Below are 17,232 nucleotides of genomic sequence, written 5' to 3'. Positions count from 1 at the left end.
ATAAGTTCCGGGGATACAATGCTGAAGACTGTGACTTAGTTACTAATATGTATTATTTACTTGAAAGTTTTAAAGAGGGTAGATCTTAAATGTTCTTACCACAAAAAGAAATGGTAATTATGTGATGTGATGGAGGTGTTAGCTAACCCTGGTAATCATTTAGAAATATGTAAGTGTATCAAATCAACACGTTGTACACAAACCTACATGTTATATGATAGTTATATCTCAATAAAGCTGGAAAAAAATCAGACGACTTGATTTCTAAAGATCTCGCTGCCCCTCATGAGTAGATTTGCACTAGGCAAGTCACTTAACCTCTCTGAGACTCACCTGTAAAATCCAGTTGCTTTGAGTATTGAGTGATTTAAAGGTGGGCGCACTCTACACTACGAATCACTGTGCACGTGTGTAGTGGATGCCGTGCCACACTACCTGGATTCCCTCTTCAGGACTGAGATAACCACCCCCTACCTCCAGCTGCCACAGCTACATTCTTCTCGGACAGTTGCCCTTGGTGTGAAGTTGCTGCTTCTCCAAAGATTAGGCCCCCATCCTGAGGGCAGTCTGCATCCAATATTTGATTGGTGGGCAGTGCAAAGCCATACTCCCTGGCCTCAATTCTGGACAACTCTGAGGGGCCATCCCAGGTCTAGAGCTCCCACCAGAGGCCTCTGTTGCAACTACATCACAGTTTACCTTCTCCCTCTGCCCACTCCTGTTTCCTCACTCCCCTCACCTGTGTTGTACCTGAGAACGCTCTGCAGGAAACTTCCCGCAGGTAAATTTTGGTCTCAGAGTCTGTTTCCTGGGGACCCTAATCCAAGACAACATGTAAGTTAACCTTTTCCCAACTTATTTAATTATTTCACCTGAAGTATGCCAAATAGTTTTGTGAGGCTATTTTATATTCCTTTCCTTCACCAGACCTCTAATAGTAAATCCTGTTACTGTACAGCCTCCCAACTTTTGGGAACACACTGCGGTGTCATTTTCCTATTATTGCCTCTTGACAGCATTGCCTCCTGAGGCATTATGAAGCTTAGGTGTTTGGCCTTCCACTCACGCACAGAAGAGCTTCCTGGGTGGTCTGTCCAGCCGTTATAGAGAGTTTGGGAACTGCTGGTCCCCGACAGCTAGCTCTTAACCAGACTTATAGCATTAAAGGCCGATAATGGCACTGAACTAGGCCTTATACAAGTCCTTAAATAAGTGTCATAAATCATGCCAGGTAAACTGGTCAAAGAACCACATCCTATTCAAGTCATCTTCCCCCTGCTTGGTTTATGTTTTGGTCACTGCCTCTATAAAATCTTCACAGTAAATACAGTTCTTCTGATAGTTTGTAAACATTTTTGTGCCTTCACAGAAACTACATATGAAGTTATACTTAGGTTGATTTATTTACATCCATAGATGCAGACATCACGGTCCAGAAATATTAGCCTAGCTACAAATTTTATTTCCCAACCCCACTAATGAACAAATTACTCTGGGATGAACGAAAGAAATTGACCAATTATAACCAAGTGCATTGTTAATACTCTGTTCTGAGCCACAGTCATTCACCCTTCGGATAACTTTTGCTCCCTGGAGTCTACTCTCCACCCAGCAGCCCCGATGTTCCTTTTAAGTCAGATCCTGTTACTGCTCTGTTCCAATCCCTCCAAGGATCCCCCATTTTGCTGCCCACCCCTTAACCCTCTGATTTCACGTTACTTACTCTTCTTCTCTCTCACTTTGCTCCCATCACACCAGCCTGCTTGTAGTTCCTGGAACATACTGGGCACGTTCCTGCCTTAGTTTCTTTGCTCTAGCCTCTCCCTCTGTCTCCAGTGCTCTTCTGCCAGCTATCTGCTTGGCTAACTCTCTCATCTCCAAGTCTTTACTCAAATCTTTCCTCTCTTGAAAGCCTTTTCTGATCACCTGCTTCATATGGCGACCACCACCCATCCCACTCATTGATCCTAGGCCCTGTATCCCTTCTCTGCTATATTTTTTCCTCTTTACATGGCACTTACCACCTTCTAACTTCCTCCAAGGTGCATTTACCATGATACCCATGTACCTAAGTTTCAAGGCCCCTTTCCTGCTTAGGCCCCTTCCAAAACCCTGGGAGAGGCCCTAGCAATGTGTTTACATGTTTCTGTAAAATTTGCAAATATAATATATTTTAACTACAATTGACTGAGACCATTGTCTGTTTCCACTCCAACTTCCTCTCTGTCAAGTTTTCCCTTGCACCAGCTGGAGCTGAAGTGGTTGCAGGCATTTTTGAGGTCTGGCTAAGGGGAAGTTGAGTTGAGGATACATTTAGTTTGAGCATAGTGGGATGTAATTACTGGTTTGCAGTCATTTCCCTGTATCATGGTTCAGTTAGGGCTAAGCCACCCTGGTATGGGAAGAGCTTCTAGGAAGATGGCTACTACCTGCTGGCCATAGAGTGTATTGCTTTTTGACTGTGGACTAGAGTGCCTGTCACCAAAAGTATATGGGTGGTGGAGGAAAAACATAGTGTGAAATGAAGAAAGTCAAGTAACTTGTAGAAAATCCTTCCACATTTTACAGCTCATATTTTAAAGTAAACTATCAAGCTTTTCCCAAAGTTGACATCAGTCCTAAAAATTTTTATGAAATGACCAACCAAGTTGTGTAGTTGAGAGAAATTTTTCTAATCAATAATAGAATTTTTTTGATTAACCATGCAAGAGGGAAGATGGAATTATATTCCTGTTCTCCTTATAGAAAATGTTACAAGATTACCAAATGAAGAGGTGATTGAAGACAATTCAGCCAAAAAGTGTGCATTGGATAGTAAATTAATGAAAATATTTTGTGACTTTTTCTGGATTTCGTCATGTTTTTTACTATGTGTGAGCTTTTTAATATGTGTAAATTGTTGTAATTTCTCATTTTAAATAAATATTTTGTATCTAGTTTTCCATTTGTAATTTTGCATTTTTTTTTTGTTAAAGAAGGCCCACCAAGTTGTATAAACTTCAGACCTCACAGACCTGAATGTATCCTGACCTTGCTATATGATTTACTTACTTGTTCTGTCAGGAATCTTAGTTCACTGGTATATCTTAAGCACTTGAGCAGTGGATGGCATATAGTAGGCACTCAATAAATATTTGCTGAATGAAGAATTGATTAACGACATTACAGTGAAACACTGGTGTTAACCTAATTTAATTCTGCTGAAGAAAAGTCATTGTTGACATGAAGGAAAGTAAAAAGACTGAAGTTCATGGGAAACTCCTCCTAGAAACTCTGTACTTTGTGTAACTAAGGGCATAGAAGTAAATTCCTATTTATAGGTATTTTTTTCAATAGTCATTAGCTACAATGTTTTTGAAAGGATCTGGATCCCCCCCCTTTTTTTTTTTAGATTCTATTGCATCACTCCTCAGCTAGGGACTCAAGTAGCCTTTAGCTAGCTTTTTGTATCACCCTACTTCAACGGTGAGAATTTAGTTTTAGAACTATAAGGAGGTGACGGCATGCAGATAGCCACTAGGAAGCAGTTGGTTTTTCTTAAGCCAAGGATTAGAGAGCAGGAAAATAAAGGTAGACTATTTTTTATTTTCCTATATAAACTCTGTTTAGAGAGCTATCTTTGTTTAGACATTGGACAATAGAAATAAAAATACTTCTCATGCGAAGGAAGAAAAAAATAGAATACTTAGATTAAAAAAAATGGTCATAGTGATACAGACCTTAAAAATAGGAGCTGAGCCTTAAGAAAAGCAGAATGTCATAGAATTTCGGCTTGGGGAGTTTTTACTTTTGTAGAAATACAGAAAAAAAAACATTATATGAATGACTAGTGGAGGGCAGATTTCTTTCACTTAAACACCTAAACTTTTAAACAATAAAGCACCTCTTTTTTCCTTATGCCCTCATAGGGCTTTTAGAGGCCAGAGCCTTTTTTTCTTTTTCTTGAGAACACTCTTTTCTGGACATAGAAGGGAAGGCTTATTAACAGTAGTGAAGAAAGCAGTAAGCTAATGAAGGTCTTAGGTGTTGTCCAGGTCCTATTTGCTTTCTCAGTTTGACAGCACTCACACAGCTATTTTCTAGAATATAATTTGCTGCACGCCAGTTCCACATCTAGCAAGTCTTGACAAAGGAACATCAGTAAGTTATCCAAACTGAGCCTTTGTCAACACTAACCTTGCAGAATGTGTTCCGCCTAGAATTGTGAACCTAATTGCTAAATGGCTCTGTTGTTTAAGAGGGCCCTGAAGAGATTGTTGGGATTGGGACAGTAAGCTTCTCCTCCCACATTATTTCCCATAGGTTTGTAGGCAACAGTTGGGTTTACAAAGTTCCTGGCTAAAGTAGAGAGATTTCTTGTTCAGAATTGTACCTTTTCTCAGAAAAGAGGTTTAAAAAATCCCCTTTAGCAAAAGCTACTGTAGAGTGTGGAGCATCAATGCCCCAAGGCTGACAGCTGTACCATCTCCACTAGGCTGTCAGTACCATGAAAAGCACAGAGTGGAGAAAACCCCACCATTCTTAAACATTGTTACTCTTTTTTTAAACCTTTTTTTTTTTTTTTTTTTGCGTAAAGCCTGAGGAAGTGCTATTGAAGCACATTATTTCCTAAACCAGGTTAGGACTAATTAAATAACTCTCAAACTGTCTCAAAAGTAAAACAGATGGTTTTCTTTCTTATATTTAAATAAAATATTCTCCCAAATTATCTTCTCTGGAGATAGCACTAGAAATAAATAAAATGGTTACTCTGATGTGATAGGTCTATCAGAAAGGGAAGAAAAGAACTTTTGAGAAAAAAATACAGTAAAAAGCAAGGATTTACGTTACTCATCAAGACTCTATCGGCCTGCCTTCTTTCTTGCCTGGTGAATGACGTACCCCATGTGGGCCCTCAGCATGGTCAGAGGATGGTGTTTACTCTAGTGGAGGCTTCCTTTGGGACTGGTTTATTTGGATACCTTTGACCAGAACGTTAGCTAGCATTTTCTTTTTCCAGATGAGCATTGCATAATGCAATGTTCTGAATTTTATCTCTGTTCTCAGCAACTTGTTGCTTATATGCACTTAAAACGGATGGCTTTCATTGTACCTTTATGCAATACATTTGTCAGGTTGAATTTCCTTTCAGTGAGTCAAAAGATGAGCTGAACACTGATATATTTTAAACATAAATTAAACATTCCTTACATAATTGGTGGCTTTATGTTCTTCAAAAAGAATGAAATGAGGTAGTTAATTGGTTGCTAGCTGACCTTTCCCTAACGCTTGCCCCATGTAAGCATTCGGTGTAGTCAGTGATTCCTCCTTTAGTGTCTGTGTTTCCTTCTATTTTAAGATTGTAGGGAATGACAGTCAGGTTAAGGACACTGAAACCAAAAGGAGAATCAAGGGACTTCCTGTATACTATTCTAGTCCTGTTGCTTTTCATTGCCAATTACTTGCATGTGCTCATACCGGCCGTCTTTGCTTTACACAGTTAACCGTATGCGTGAGTTTCAGTCGGCCTTGTACTGTGCAAAATCAGGACTGCTTGTGTTTATATATGTATTTATATGTATGTATATGTGTATTTATTTTTAATTTTGAATGTGCTTATTTTTCAGATATTTGAAAATGGTAAAGACACTGGAGAGATCTCTGTTTGTATCAGTGAAAAAGATCTGGGGCCCAATAGCCCAATTCAAACTGGCTATATGATGGAAAGGGTGAGTTTACTGACTATTCATTTATGACTGTGAGCAGCTTCCAAGTTACTTGTAGTTAATTTAGACAATTACATTTTTAAAGTTGTTCAGAAAAGATGAATCGTTTGCTGATCTGTAAAGATTTATAGTTTCAAGCTTGACTCCTGGATTCCGGAGGTTCTCAGCTTTAGTATAGTATTAACTCCTGACCTCTTACTTAATAGCATCTTAATCTTCATTATGCTTTTATTTGAAAATCTGCCTACACTGGACTCTGGAATTGCCCTCTTGTTTACACATTGAAAAGAAGTGACATGATATCCAGTGGAGGGTGTGTTCTGCGTCTAGGGTATTTCCAAGCCCTAGACCCTGAGCAACTAACACACAGCCTTGGTCTTCTCCTTTGCTCGTTGTGAGCAAGTCCAGATGGTTTATCTTAGGCATTCTTACCTTTTCCTATTTTCCAGACAATTGGGATGTTTCTCAAGCAGAACCAATATGTTCAGGGTCTTTATTTTGGGTCTTTGTCTTGCATGAAAGGACACTGAATACCCTGTTGTTTACAAATTGGGGTTATTCGCCTGAGCGCACACCAGTGTTTTGGGCTCTGTTGCTTGACCTTTGTTCAGAAACTTGCTCCATTTTTCCCCCCTTCAGTTCAGTACCCTCAGACTTACCTCTCCCTGGTGGTATCCATTACCTGGACTTCACAGTCAGTCACAAAAGCTGATATTCCGATCACTAGCTGAGCTCAGAAGAGATGGGAAGTGCTACCTTGATTGATTAGAGAGAGAATGATAAAGAGCCTTGGCTGGTTTTCTTTTACCATCACATCCCTGACTATACAAATCACCATGACACAAAAGGCTTCCTAGAATGCTCTACCTGTAAATTCCTCTTTTCCACATTAGAATATTGTCCTTTTTGGTTCATATAAAAAATTGAAGATGGAATTTATGTTAGATTACACAGGAAGATATTATTCTGTAGAAAGCTTTTATTGGCTAATGACACACTGAAATTGATCTGTGGTTTGCATCTATATGCAAGAAAATCGGGGGAAAACCTTTAACTAGGGGCATTATAAAGCTCTTTGGGAGAGCCCTTGTGACACCCAAAGACGACTGTTCCCTTGGTGCACACTTGTCTCAATCACTAGCCTAAGATGTTTCACACTCTTCTCAGGTCCCTGAACGAATTCTTATCCTATAAAGCCCTGGTGATGACAACGTTAAAGACAGATGGGTGAAAATTATCACTATTTTTGGTCACTATAGCCCAGCCCTCACCAATGACCTAGAGATGAAAGACATTGAGGCCTTACCTCCTGTAGGCTGTCGAATGCTCATCTTTGAACACCTAAAATGCAGTGTGTTGCCAAGTTGAGAAAATAGAGATTGCAATGCAACTCCTGTGAAAGTGAATTCGGTTAAGTGGTCAGGTGTTCACATCCCTTCTACCACACACTCCTGTTCTTTGTTTGCTTATTTCTCTCCTGGATCAGGCCTTAAATTTTTTATATCTTCTCCCTTTACAAAAAAGGAGATGCCTATAAAGCAAAATCACTGTGATTTAAAAAGTGATCAACATTACTTGTTTTCTGAAATAATAGCAAAGCCACAAAAAATAAGCTCAAGGGCTGAGACCACACAGAAATAAATGTAGGGCTTTATAAATACAGTCCATGGATTTCAAAACTTTTTATGGTTCCAGTGAAAAAACAAAACACAGATTTTTACTATTCTAACACATTGCCTATTATATTCCTAAAGAGAATAGTAGTCATTATTTTTAACTCAAAGGACTTGGCTATGCTGGATGAAAAGTATTAACTTTAATGAAAGGAAAGATGTATCATCATTTTCAGCCCTTCTGATGCTCAAGGCTAAAATATCTGGTCAGTGCAGAGCTGATGGAAACAACATAAAGCTGATGAAGTTGGAGATAGGATTATTTATACCTAATTAGGGCAAAGCCTAAGCCTTAGGCCTTCTATAGATATAGTTTCTGGTCATAGAAAATATTTTACTCTGTGAAGAGTTTACAGCCAATAGGTGAGGAAACTGGAGATATATGACAGGCTTACGCCTTTCCTTTTCTCTGGGCCTCGGCATTTAGCACGTCTCAATATACCTTCAATGGGAATTAATAGAAGGAGCAAAAAAGGCACCCTGAACAGCAGCTAGGCAAGAAAAGGCTACAACTATATCCGCATCCCTGCCGAGATTACAGAGTAACAAGAAATTGAGAGACACAAGAACTGACAAGGCAGAGAAGAAAAGGAAGCCTGTGACAGAAGGCTGGGGGAAAAACAGAGTGATGGATAGTTGGGGCACAGAGCGGGAAAGAGCAGAGGCCTAAACACTCAAAGGTGACAGATAATGATGAAAAATATCTTTTAAAAGTCCATGTGCAACACGGTTCAGCCGGATTTACTTTTATTTGAAATATGCCTTCAGTTAGAAATATCTTGATAATTTAGAGATTCTAAGTATAAGATAGAAGCAAACACAGACAATGCTATTATTTAACATATTAAATGATAGCATTTCATACTTCACACTTCGATTACATCTTATTTAAAACTTGAAAACATCCACTATTGAAGCCGCTCGCAAGCTTCTGCAGAGCTCTTAATTAATACATCCAGGAAGAGTTCTTCTAAGTGAATTGGCTGGCGTAAGCCGGAAAGTCATGTTTATTTTTGCAGTCCTGTCAGTGGTGGATTGTTCCACCGTTGGTTACCTGAGGTTAGTCTCGGTGATGGGAGATTGCTGATTGTAAAACTTGAACATACTCTGGAAGGACCCAACAGAATGTGTAGCTCAGACAAGAAAAGCATAACCCTTATCAAAGAGGACCGGTACCGTGTGTAGAAGCTAAATGCTCTTTCTGTAAGACTGTCACATCTGCTTTCCGTCCCCGTGCCAAGGGGTCAGAGCTCAATCACGAGCCTGTGGCACCCCCTGCTGGTTAAAAGCCCATGCTCATTTTGTTACTTTACACTGAGCTAAACATTGCCATCATTTCACACTTCTTTTAACATTCTGTATGAATTTAATTATCATTTGTTTGGACTTCATCTGTTACAGAGTAGAGACAGTTTATCACAGGTGTTCACATTTTACGTTATTTCTTTTTCTTCTTCATTTCCACACCCCTCCCCACCACCAGTTACTTTTCAAGATTCATCGAAGACTTCAAGGTTCTTCCATCAACCCACCAGGCCTCAATTTTTCTTCAATCTGGCTTTTCGACGAGCACGGTCAAGAAATTAAGAATCCACTTTCGCTGAAGAATGAGCAAAAAATTTGGGTCTCCTATGGTAAGGCATACAGGTAGGAGCAAGGTGTTTATTCTCAATCTTTCTGGGACAAGCTAATTTAAAAGGAGAGTTGAGAAGCCAAGTAGCACCCTTTATAAAAAAAAAATTATTTTGAATTCCAATAAAATTCCAGGGGCATTTTTTTTTTTTGTGAGGCAGTATTGTTTGTGGGATATGACATCTCTCTCTCTCTGTCCCCCACCCCCCTGACTTTCTGTCTTAATGCCTTGTCATAGTTCTTGAAGTCTGCCTGTCAGCACAGCAAGTGGGATTTGTTCATGTCTGAGTAGTCACCTTAATGATAGCAGATGGAAACGCCACGGGGGCCCAAGCCCATCACACTGTCATTGTCGCACACTGCCCTGACCTGCTTCCACTCCTCTATTTTTTTGTCCCTTTTTAAAGGAGAAATGGATGGTAATTGAAAAGGATCTTAAGCAAGATTTATGAAGCTGTAGACAACATGATTCCCCACTATCTCTCTATGTTTTCACAAATAAAGTCTTAACCTTTTAAGCTCCAATGACAGGACAGCCAAAGATAAATTGGTAAAGCTTGTAAACCCTATCCTATCAAAGTTATGTTCCTCAAAAGCACCTTACATTATCCCACAATAATTGCTGGTTATTACTGAGCATTGTGTAAATTTTTGTAGATTGGTAAATTCCTGCATAAAATTATCTGTGTTCCCAAGAAAAGAAAAAGGCTTCAGTCTACAGGCACTGATGAGCCTGGCTGTTGTGTGGAATATCTTGGAAATTTATGCATATTTTGACAGGACACATCCAGATGAACTCTGAAGCTGCTTGTCAGGAAACTTAAACACACTTTTCTGTCTACTTTTAATCTTTTTGTTTTGTTTCGTTTTTAGCTCTTTATCTGTAGAACAGAATAGGAGAAATATTGCATGTAGAATATAGTTGATTATACACTAATTTTAACAAAAATAGCATAGACAGAACTAGGAGCTGATTAGATTTACTGTATATTCTAATAGTCAAAATTTCAAAGAGAACTAATCTACTCAGAAATCCATGAAGGTTTTGGGAGACATTGGTAGGATTTGTTGTGGGTGGCATATTACAAAATCTTTCATCTGTCCCATTAGAGTAAAATTAAAATGCTTACTAGTATCTTATGCTGTGTAATTTATAAAACTAAAAAAATATCTGTAAGGAATGGTGCTTCTTCTGTAGGCAGATTTCAAAATATAATTTAATTACATTGTGAGAATTATTTTTACAATGATAAAAATAGCGATGAATTTTAAAGCGGCAAGAATTCTTGTATAATTTAGCAAGCTCTTCCAGTTACAAGGAAAGGCTTTAATAAAATGTATCTAATAATTTCTTCTTAAATATCATTGTTAAAGTGAAAGCAATGACTGACTAATTATGATGTTTTTAATGATGTTTGCTATAATACAGTATTTTAATATGATCAAACACTTGTTCTTGGTTAATTGGATCATATTTGTGAAGTAACAAAAATTACTAAGTATCTGGAATATTCTAAAATCAACTGAGGACTGTAGTTGGCGGAATTTATAAGTGTGTATATTTGTTTGTATATCATAGCTATTTTAATAGCATAATGTATTATTTTTTTCTGGTTTTGAATCCAATATGAGGCATTAGGGAACCATTATAGCATTTTGCCACTATTGAAACTTCTAAATTAATGTCAGAAAAGTTATTTCCATCTAGTTAAAATATATTGAGAAAATGTGCAATATGTACTAAGTAAATGATATTCATTTTCAGGGAGTAATTCTAACGTGTCTAATATATGTTGATATGGGGGGTAAGGTTACTCGTTTGCAAAAGATGATTTTGCCAATATCTGCTTCTATTTTGAGTCCTTTGTTTTTCTCCCAATTTTTATTTTGAAAAATATCCAATCTACAGAAAACTTGATACAATGAATATTTATATATCCTTCACCTAGGTTCAGCAATTTAAGGATTTTGCCATATTTGTTTTACCTCTCTTATGTCTCCTTTCTCTCTCTTTTGAACTGTTTGGAATTAATTCCACACAATCATAAAGTTTTACTCCTAAATGCTACAGGTCACATAACTGAAGAACAGGATGTTCTCTCTATCACCACAGTATAATATCTAACACAGTCAACAATAATATAATATTGTCTAATATGTAATCTATGTTCATACTACCCAAAATCTGCTTTAGAGCTTTTTTTGTAATCCAGTATCCAAATAAGCTTCATCTGTTGCATTTAGTTATTTTCTTTAGTTCTCTGTAATGTAGACTATTCCACTATCTTTTGTTTTATTCTTCACGACATTGGTTTTCTTTTTGAAGAGTTCAGGCACTTTTCTTGTAGAATGTCCCACATTCTAGACTTGTGTGAGTGTTTTCTCATGATTAGATTCAGTTTAAATATTTTTGGCAATACTACACAGGTGATGTGATTGAGTCCTATGATTCTAAAGTTGAAGAGCAAGTGTTTGTCACCAATTTCAAAAACAAAATGGCTCATAATTGACATAGTGGCCATTCTTTTTATTTAAGATCTGTTTTCCATTTGATTTTAATTCTCATATAATTAAATTAACTTAAAACAATGTACCTAACGGTATGTAATATGACAAATCAAATCAGCATAGTATTTAGTGAGCTCACAAAAAAACAGTTGTTTGTAGCCAAATATGAAGGATTAATTTGATTATAAGCTCCAAAGATCATCATGGGTGTATTGCATTGTAGTTATACATGAAAAATGAACATTATAGGAATGACAGTTGGTTGTTTTTCTCAACTAAATACTTAGCTTTTATTATTGAAATTATTTTTTAAAATTACATGTGTTGCAACTATCCTTCGCATATTATAAATCAAACAAATAAACTAAAATGTGCATGTCAGGTATAAGTATAGGATACCAACAATAGTGCTGTGTAATAGGAAATTCACTTATTTCTGGATTTTATTAGACATGGATATGGTATGTTTTATTGTTTATATGTACTCAAATTTCAGTGTTTGTATAATTTTGCAGATAGATTTGATGTTTTTTCCATTTTTCAGATCTCCACTAAACCCTGTTTTGGGTTTGACCTTTGACCAGGTGACTGCATTTGCCAGAGGTGGCATTACAGTCGCATATAAAACCTTCTTGGATCCTAATGCTGTTCTGCTACTGGGATGTGACAGGTAAATTAACAAGTGTTCGGTTAAAGCAATCTGAATCACCTAACTCAGTTTTCCCAGAATGAGATTTAAACACTAAAAGATGTTCTTTAAATCATCTTAAATAAGCAATTATTTAGTTTATTGACTTATTTCATGATATAATGAGCTAGTGCTTAAAAGACTTATCATTAATTTTCCTTGAGTTTTAAAAAACATATGGGGCAATGAGCATAGTATACTTTCTGCTTTGCAAAGGTAATGATTTTATTTGAAATGTAAAAATTGTTTTTAGTGGATGTTTCTAAATTAATAGTTTTGAATGGAATAATTAAAATATTAAATAATATGTTTTCTCATATGAGTGTTCATGTTTAAGCATCTCATTTGATGATGATAAATTGAAAACAAAAGCAATATGCTGGAGGCTTGGTGGCATAGTAAGAAGAAGAGCAGGAGTTAGAAGATCTGGACACTGGGACTTCCCTGGTGGTCCAGTGGTTAAGACTCTGTGCTCCCAATGCATGGGGGCCAGGTTCGATCCCTGGTCAGGGAACTAGATCCCGCGTGCCGCAACTAAAGATCCCTCATACTGCAACTAAGACCCTGTGCAGCCAAAATAAATAAATAAATATATTTTTTAAAAAAGAAGATCTGGGCACTAACCCCATATCTGCTCATGATTGTCTGTGAGCACGTGGGTGTCAGTTTCCTGTGGGTTAATAATAAAACCCAGCAGTTATTGAGTGTTGACCATAGGCCAGGCACAGCTCTAAATGAATTGGGTAAGAACCTATTTCATCCTCAAAACAATTATTTTAATCCCATCATCGCTTATTAGCTTATTATTACTCCATTTTAAGGAGACAGAAACTCTGCCAAGGAAGGGCCAAGTCATTTGCCCAGTCACACAGCTTGTACATGATAGAGCTAGGATTCTAACCCAGATTGTCTTTCTTAAGAACTGGGGGCTTAACCCCTATCCAGCACTGTCTAATAGAACTTTCTCTGATGATGGAAACAAACTTTATGACATTGAGCACTTGAAATGTGACTAGTATGACTGAGGAATTGAATTTTAAATTTTGTTTAATTAAATTAATTTTAATTTAAGTTGGAATATGTGGCTCGTGGCTACCATATTGGACATTGCAGCATGATACTGATACCATGTTAGATTAGGTGATGTATCTATAAGGTCCTATCTAGCTTTAATATTTTGTAATTTAACAAATTACAACTTTCCTTAACATACAGGTAAAAAGGCTGAAATGGAGGGCAGATCCAGAGAATGAAAAGCAGTCTGACGAGGTCACTCAGTCTAGCTAGTGTCAACCTATTGCTAAATATGTCTAGAAAGACAGACTCTTTGGTCTTCTCCATCCCCCAATGATTGCCTGCACTTTCCAGACAAGATTATAATGTTTTGTCTTTTTCTCTTTATAGATAGAAAATAACTCAGCACTCTTTTTTATAAGCATTTTCACTTATGAGAAGATTTATTTCACACGCAATAATCTTTCTCTAAGCTGTTAGATTTGCCTTTCGCTTCAGTCTTTAGTTAGGAGTTTAATTTTTAATTTATGTACTGCTTCTTAATTTTACTTCCTTAATTGCAATGAATACTGTTTTAATGAATGGATTTAAATTAGATCTAATTCCCTAAGTATAACAATGTGAAACTTCCCTTATTGAGCACAAACTAATTTGAAGATAATTTACTTAATTTTTGGATTCCATTTGAATTTTCTTTGTATACTCTCAAGTGGATCATTGGAAATCTTAGTCATCATACTCTTATATTTCTCAGACTACTGAAAAAAAAATACTATCACCATTCCCAGAACTGTTTTCTGTTGAATAGCATGCTATATGGTATATCTTAACATATCAGTGTTGATCTAGGTGATTTTCTTTAGGATAAGAATTGGCTCACTTTTAAAATAAGTGATTTGGCTGAGCTAAGAATGAGACCAACCCTTCCAGTTTGTGGTTTGTCCATGTACCCTCTAGAATGTGCTGCCTCTTAAAAGACTCTTAAAAATACCAAACTAATGTTCTTAACACAACCGTTATAAAAGCATCCTTTATTATTTATAGACCAGTGTATTTAAACTATAATTTTAATAATGATAATGGTCTCCACCGTGAGTGATTCTGTAAAATTAAAAATTATTTTTTGTGTCTTTGTTCTATTAATAATCAATTAGGCATAGAATCCCCCCCCCCCAGTATTAAAAATAATTGTAAGGAAAAAATTTAAAGCCTTCCCTTTCCCAATGATAAATACAAAGATACTTTACAAATTTCCATTTAAAAAGACTATGGACTATACACTGGTTTTTCTCTCACTAGAAGAGTATAAGATGCATAAATTATTATGCTAAAGAGTACTAAAATTAAACTAATTTTATTCTAACAAGAACAATTAAATACTTTATTTTCTTAGTTGGGAAGTTTGTGAGGGATTTCCAATTAATTTCAATGGCACCAGCCAACAGATACCTGATCAATTTGAAAAGGTGGACTTGGAGAACCATTTCCTACAGAACAAGGTCAGAATTATTTGTTGTTCTGAATAAGGGTATTTTATATATTGGACACTCAGTCAATACATGGTGACTGAGTAGATATTTGTGAAAGTTTTTGAACACTGTAAATTATTTTACAAATGTTGGGGGCAAGTATTATACGTTACTTCCTGTTAATTAATTAAGCACTTTAAAACTGGACCAGTATTGGGAAGGGTTAGGGGGAGGGATAGACTGGGAGTTTGGGATTGACATGTACACACTGCAATATTTAAAATAGATAACCAACAAGGACCTACTGTATAGCACAGGGAACTCTGCTCAATATTCTGTAATAACCAAAATGGGAAAAGAGTTTGAAAAAGAATAGGGGAAAAAAAATAACCTGAACCAATATATAGTATTTCTACTTGAAAAAATTCTACCTGAATCACGTCATTTAAGTAGTATCATTTAGCATATTTTCTTTATATCAACTATATTAATAAGTTGCATTTGTTTAAGAAATTCTTTAAGATGGCTGTTATATCTTTATACTTTAGGATCTGACCTGTTTGCTCTGTGGGTCAATGTCTCTAAGTAACATGAGTTCTTCAGAAAAGCCAACTCATAACAACTCAATCTAGAAGGTCTCTTTATTAATTTATATTTAGAAACTTATCCTGCCAGTAAGGAATTTTCTTCTTGCACTGAGCTGTGAAAAGCATTTTAAACCTGTCTCCAAAAAAAGGAATAATTCTTTTGTTTTTCTCAGCTGGTAAGTTATGTAGGGTTGTTGTTCATTTCAGCTGCATAACTTTTAGTTTGTGAATTCATGAAACCAAAAGCCAAAAGGCACCCACAGAGGTAGAGATGCCCAAAGAAAGGAGGGCTTTCTGTTAACTAGTCTGGGCCCTTTCTTTGTAAGGGATAATGCAAAAGACACATTGTCCCAACATGCTCTTTTTAAATTTCTCCATGTTGCCCATTCAGTCTTTTATGTAAAAATTTACACTGAAAATATTAGTTGTTTCAAGGTGCATGTGAATCTAAATAGTATAATTATAAAAATAGAATAAAACAAACAATGATTTCTAATCCTGTTTTTGAGCAAATTTAGAAAATAAATATAAGTTGAATGGTGCACTAAGAATAATGCCTTTTATATTCATCTGACATTAAGTTTTATTTGCCATAGTTCCAATCCTGTTGGCATTCCTTTTTAGTTTTTTGCTGTAACATTATCTTCCTGCTCAAAAACTTCTATGCCTGGCTGTTGCCTATTAAAGTTCCATATCCTCATCTGGCCTTCATTGATCTCCATGATTCTTCTCCAATCTTCCCCCACTCTCAACTTGTCTTTCCAATCCTCTCCGCTTCTTGACCTTTGTTGTAGCCTACGCTACAGTCGGAGCTAATAAATTGGGTCCCCTACATGCTTTACACTTTGCTTTACTTGTGCCATGGCATGTGTTGTTCTTTGCTAGGATACAGCCCCCGCCATTACCATTCCTTGCTTTTTAAGGCTTTCTTCAACTTCCTCTTCTTCCACGAAGCCCTCTCAGATGCTCCAGAGAGATTTAGCCTCGAATTATTTTGTGTTCTCAGAACTCCTTATTGTCCTTTGAGAATTGTTCTTAGAGTTTGTGTTTTGGTATCGGCATTTGCATTTGTGTCTTTCTGCTCCACTAAATTGATAATTCTTTGTACACAGATTTTATGTCTTACTCATCTTTGTATTCACGAGTGCTGGAACAAAGTCTTGAATGTAGGGCAAGTGCACATACATGTTGATGAATGATTTTTAAAAGTTAGCTGTAATCTCTTTCAAGGCTCACTATTCTCTAATATGTTCTTTGGGTGTTAGCCAAGCTAGATTGTTCATTTGTTGTTTTCTGAGCACTTCATGATTTCTGTTATTATACCCATGTGGGTCCCTCTGCCTGAAATTCAACCTCTCTTTCTTTGTCACCACCCCCCACCTTCTCTGTCACCCTTGTGCCATATCCTAGCATGGTGTCTGGCATATAGTAGGCATTTAATAAATGTTTATTGAAATCCTGCCCATCATTCTAGCTTTACCTGATTTGTGCCTGCTTCATGTCTTTACCCCAACACCATGCCCAAACCAGATATGATGTTTCTGGCTTTGATACCCCCATTGCATCCATCCCGTACCATTTATAATGACTTTGAATTTAGTGCTGTTCCTCTTGCAACATTTTTTGCATGATTTGAAGTCAAACAGTGTTCCAAGTTTGGGCATATTTTAGGTCACATTAGAGTAGAATGGAGAGAAAGGTAGATTTCACTGAGAATGTTGGTATCATATCATAAAGGGTCTTTTATGTGTGTGTGTGTGTGTGTGTGTACTTTTTTTTTTAACATCTTTATTGGAGTATAATTGCTTTACAATGTTGTGTTAGTTTCTGCTGTATAACAGTGAATCAGCTATACGTATGCCTATATCCCCATATCCCTTCCCTCTTGCATCTCCCTTCCACCCTCCCTATCCCACCCCTCTAGGAGGTCACAAAGCATGGAGCTGATCTCCCTGT

At 36.8% G+C, this 17,232-nt stretch overlaps 1 protein-coding gene across 1 annotated transcript in view; it reads left to right on the top strand.

Moving 5' to 3' along the window:
- The window catches only part of LOC112412883 (uncharacterized), a gene marked incomplete at its 5' end in the record, with an annotated part of 237,774 nt that overhangs the window by 19,254 nt on the left and 201,288 nt on the right, over positions 1 to 17,232 (top strand). The window contains 4 exons of the mRNA XM_024764620.1: positions 5,607 to 5,708; positions 8,862 to 9,025; positions 12,063 to 12,188; positions 14,614 to 14,719. Coding sequence (XP_024620388.1) covers positions 5,607 to 5,708; positions 8,862 to 9,025; positions 12,063 to 12,188; positions 14,614 to 14,719 — 498 coding nt within the window. The remainder of the gene's footprint in view (positions 1 to 5,606; positions 5,709 to 8,861; positions 9,026 to 12,062; positions 12,189 to 14,613; positions 14,720 to 17,232) is intronic.

This window comes from Neophocaena asiaeorientalis, unplaced genomic scaffold (genome assembly GCF_003031525.2).
Source record: "Neophocaena asiaeorientalis asiaeorientalis breed wild unplaced genomic scaffold, Neophocaena_asiaeorientalis_V1.1 scaffold230, whole genome shotgun sequence".
Taxonomy (NCBI): domain Eukaryota; kingdom Metazoa; phylum Chordata; class Mammalia; order Artiodactyla; family Phocoenidae; genus Neophocaena; species Neophocaena asiaeorientalis.
This window is presented reverse-complemented; position numbering and strand designations above follow the sequence as displayed.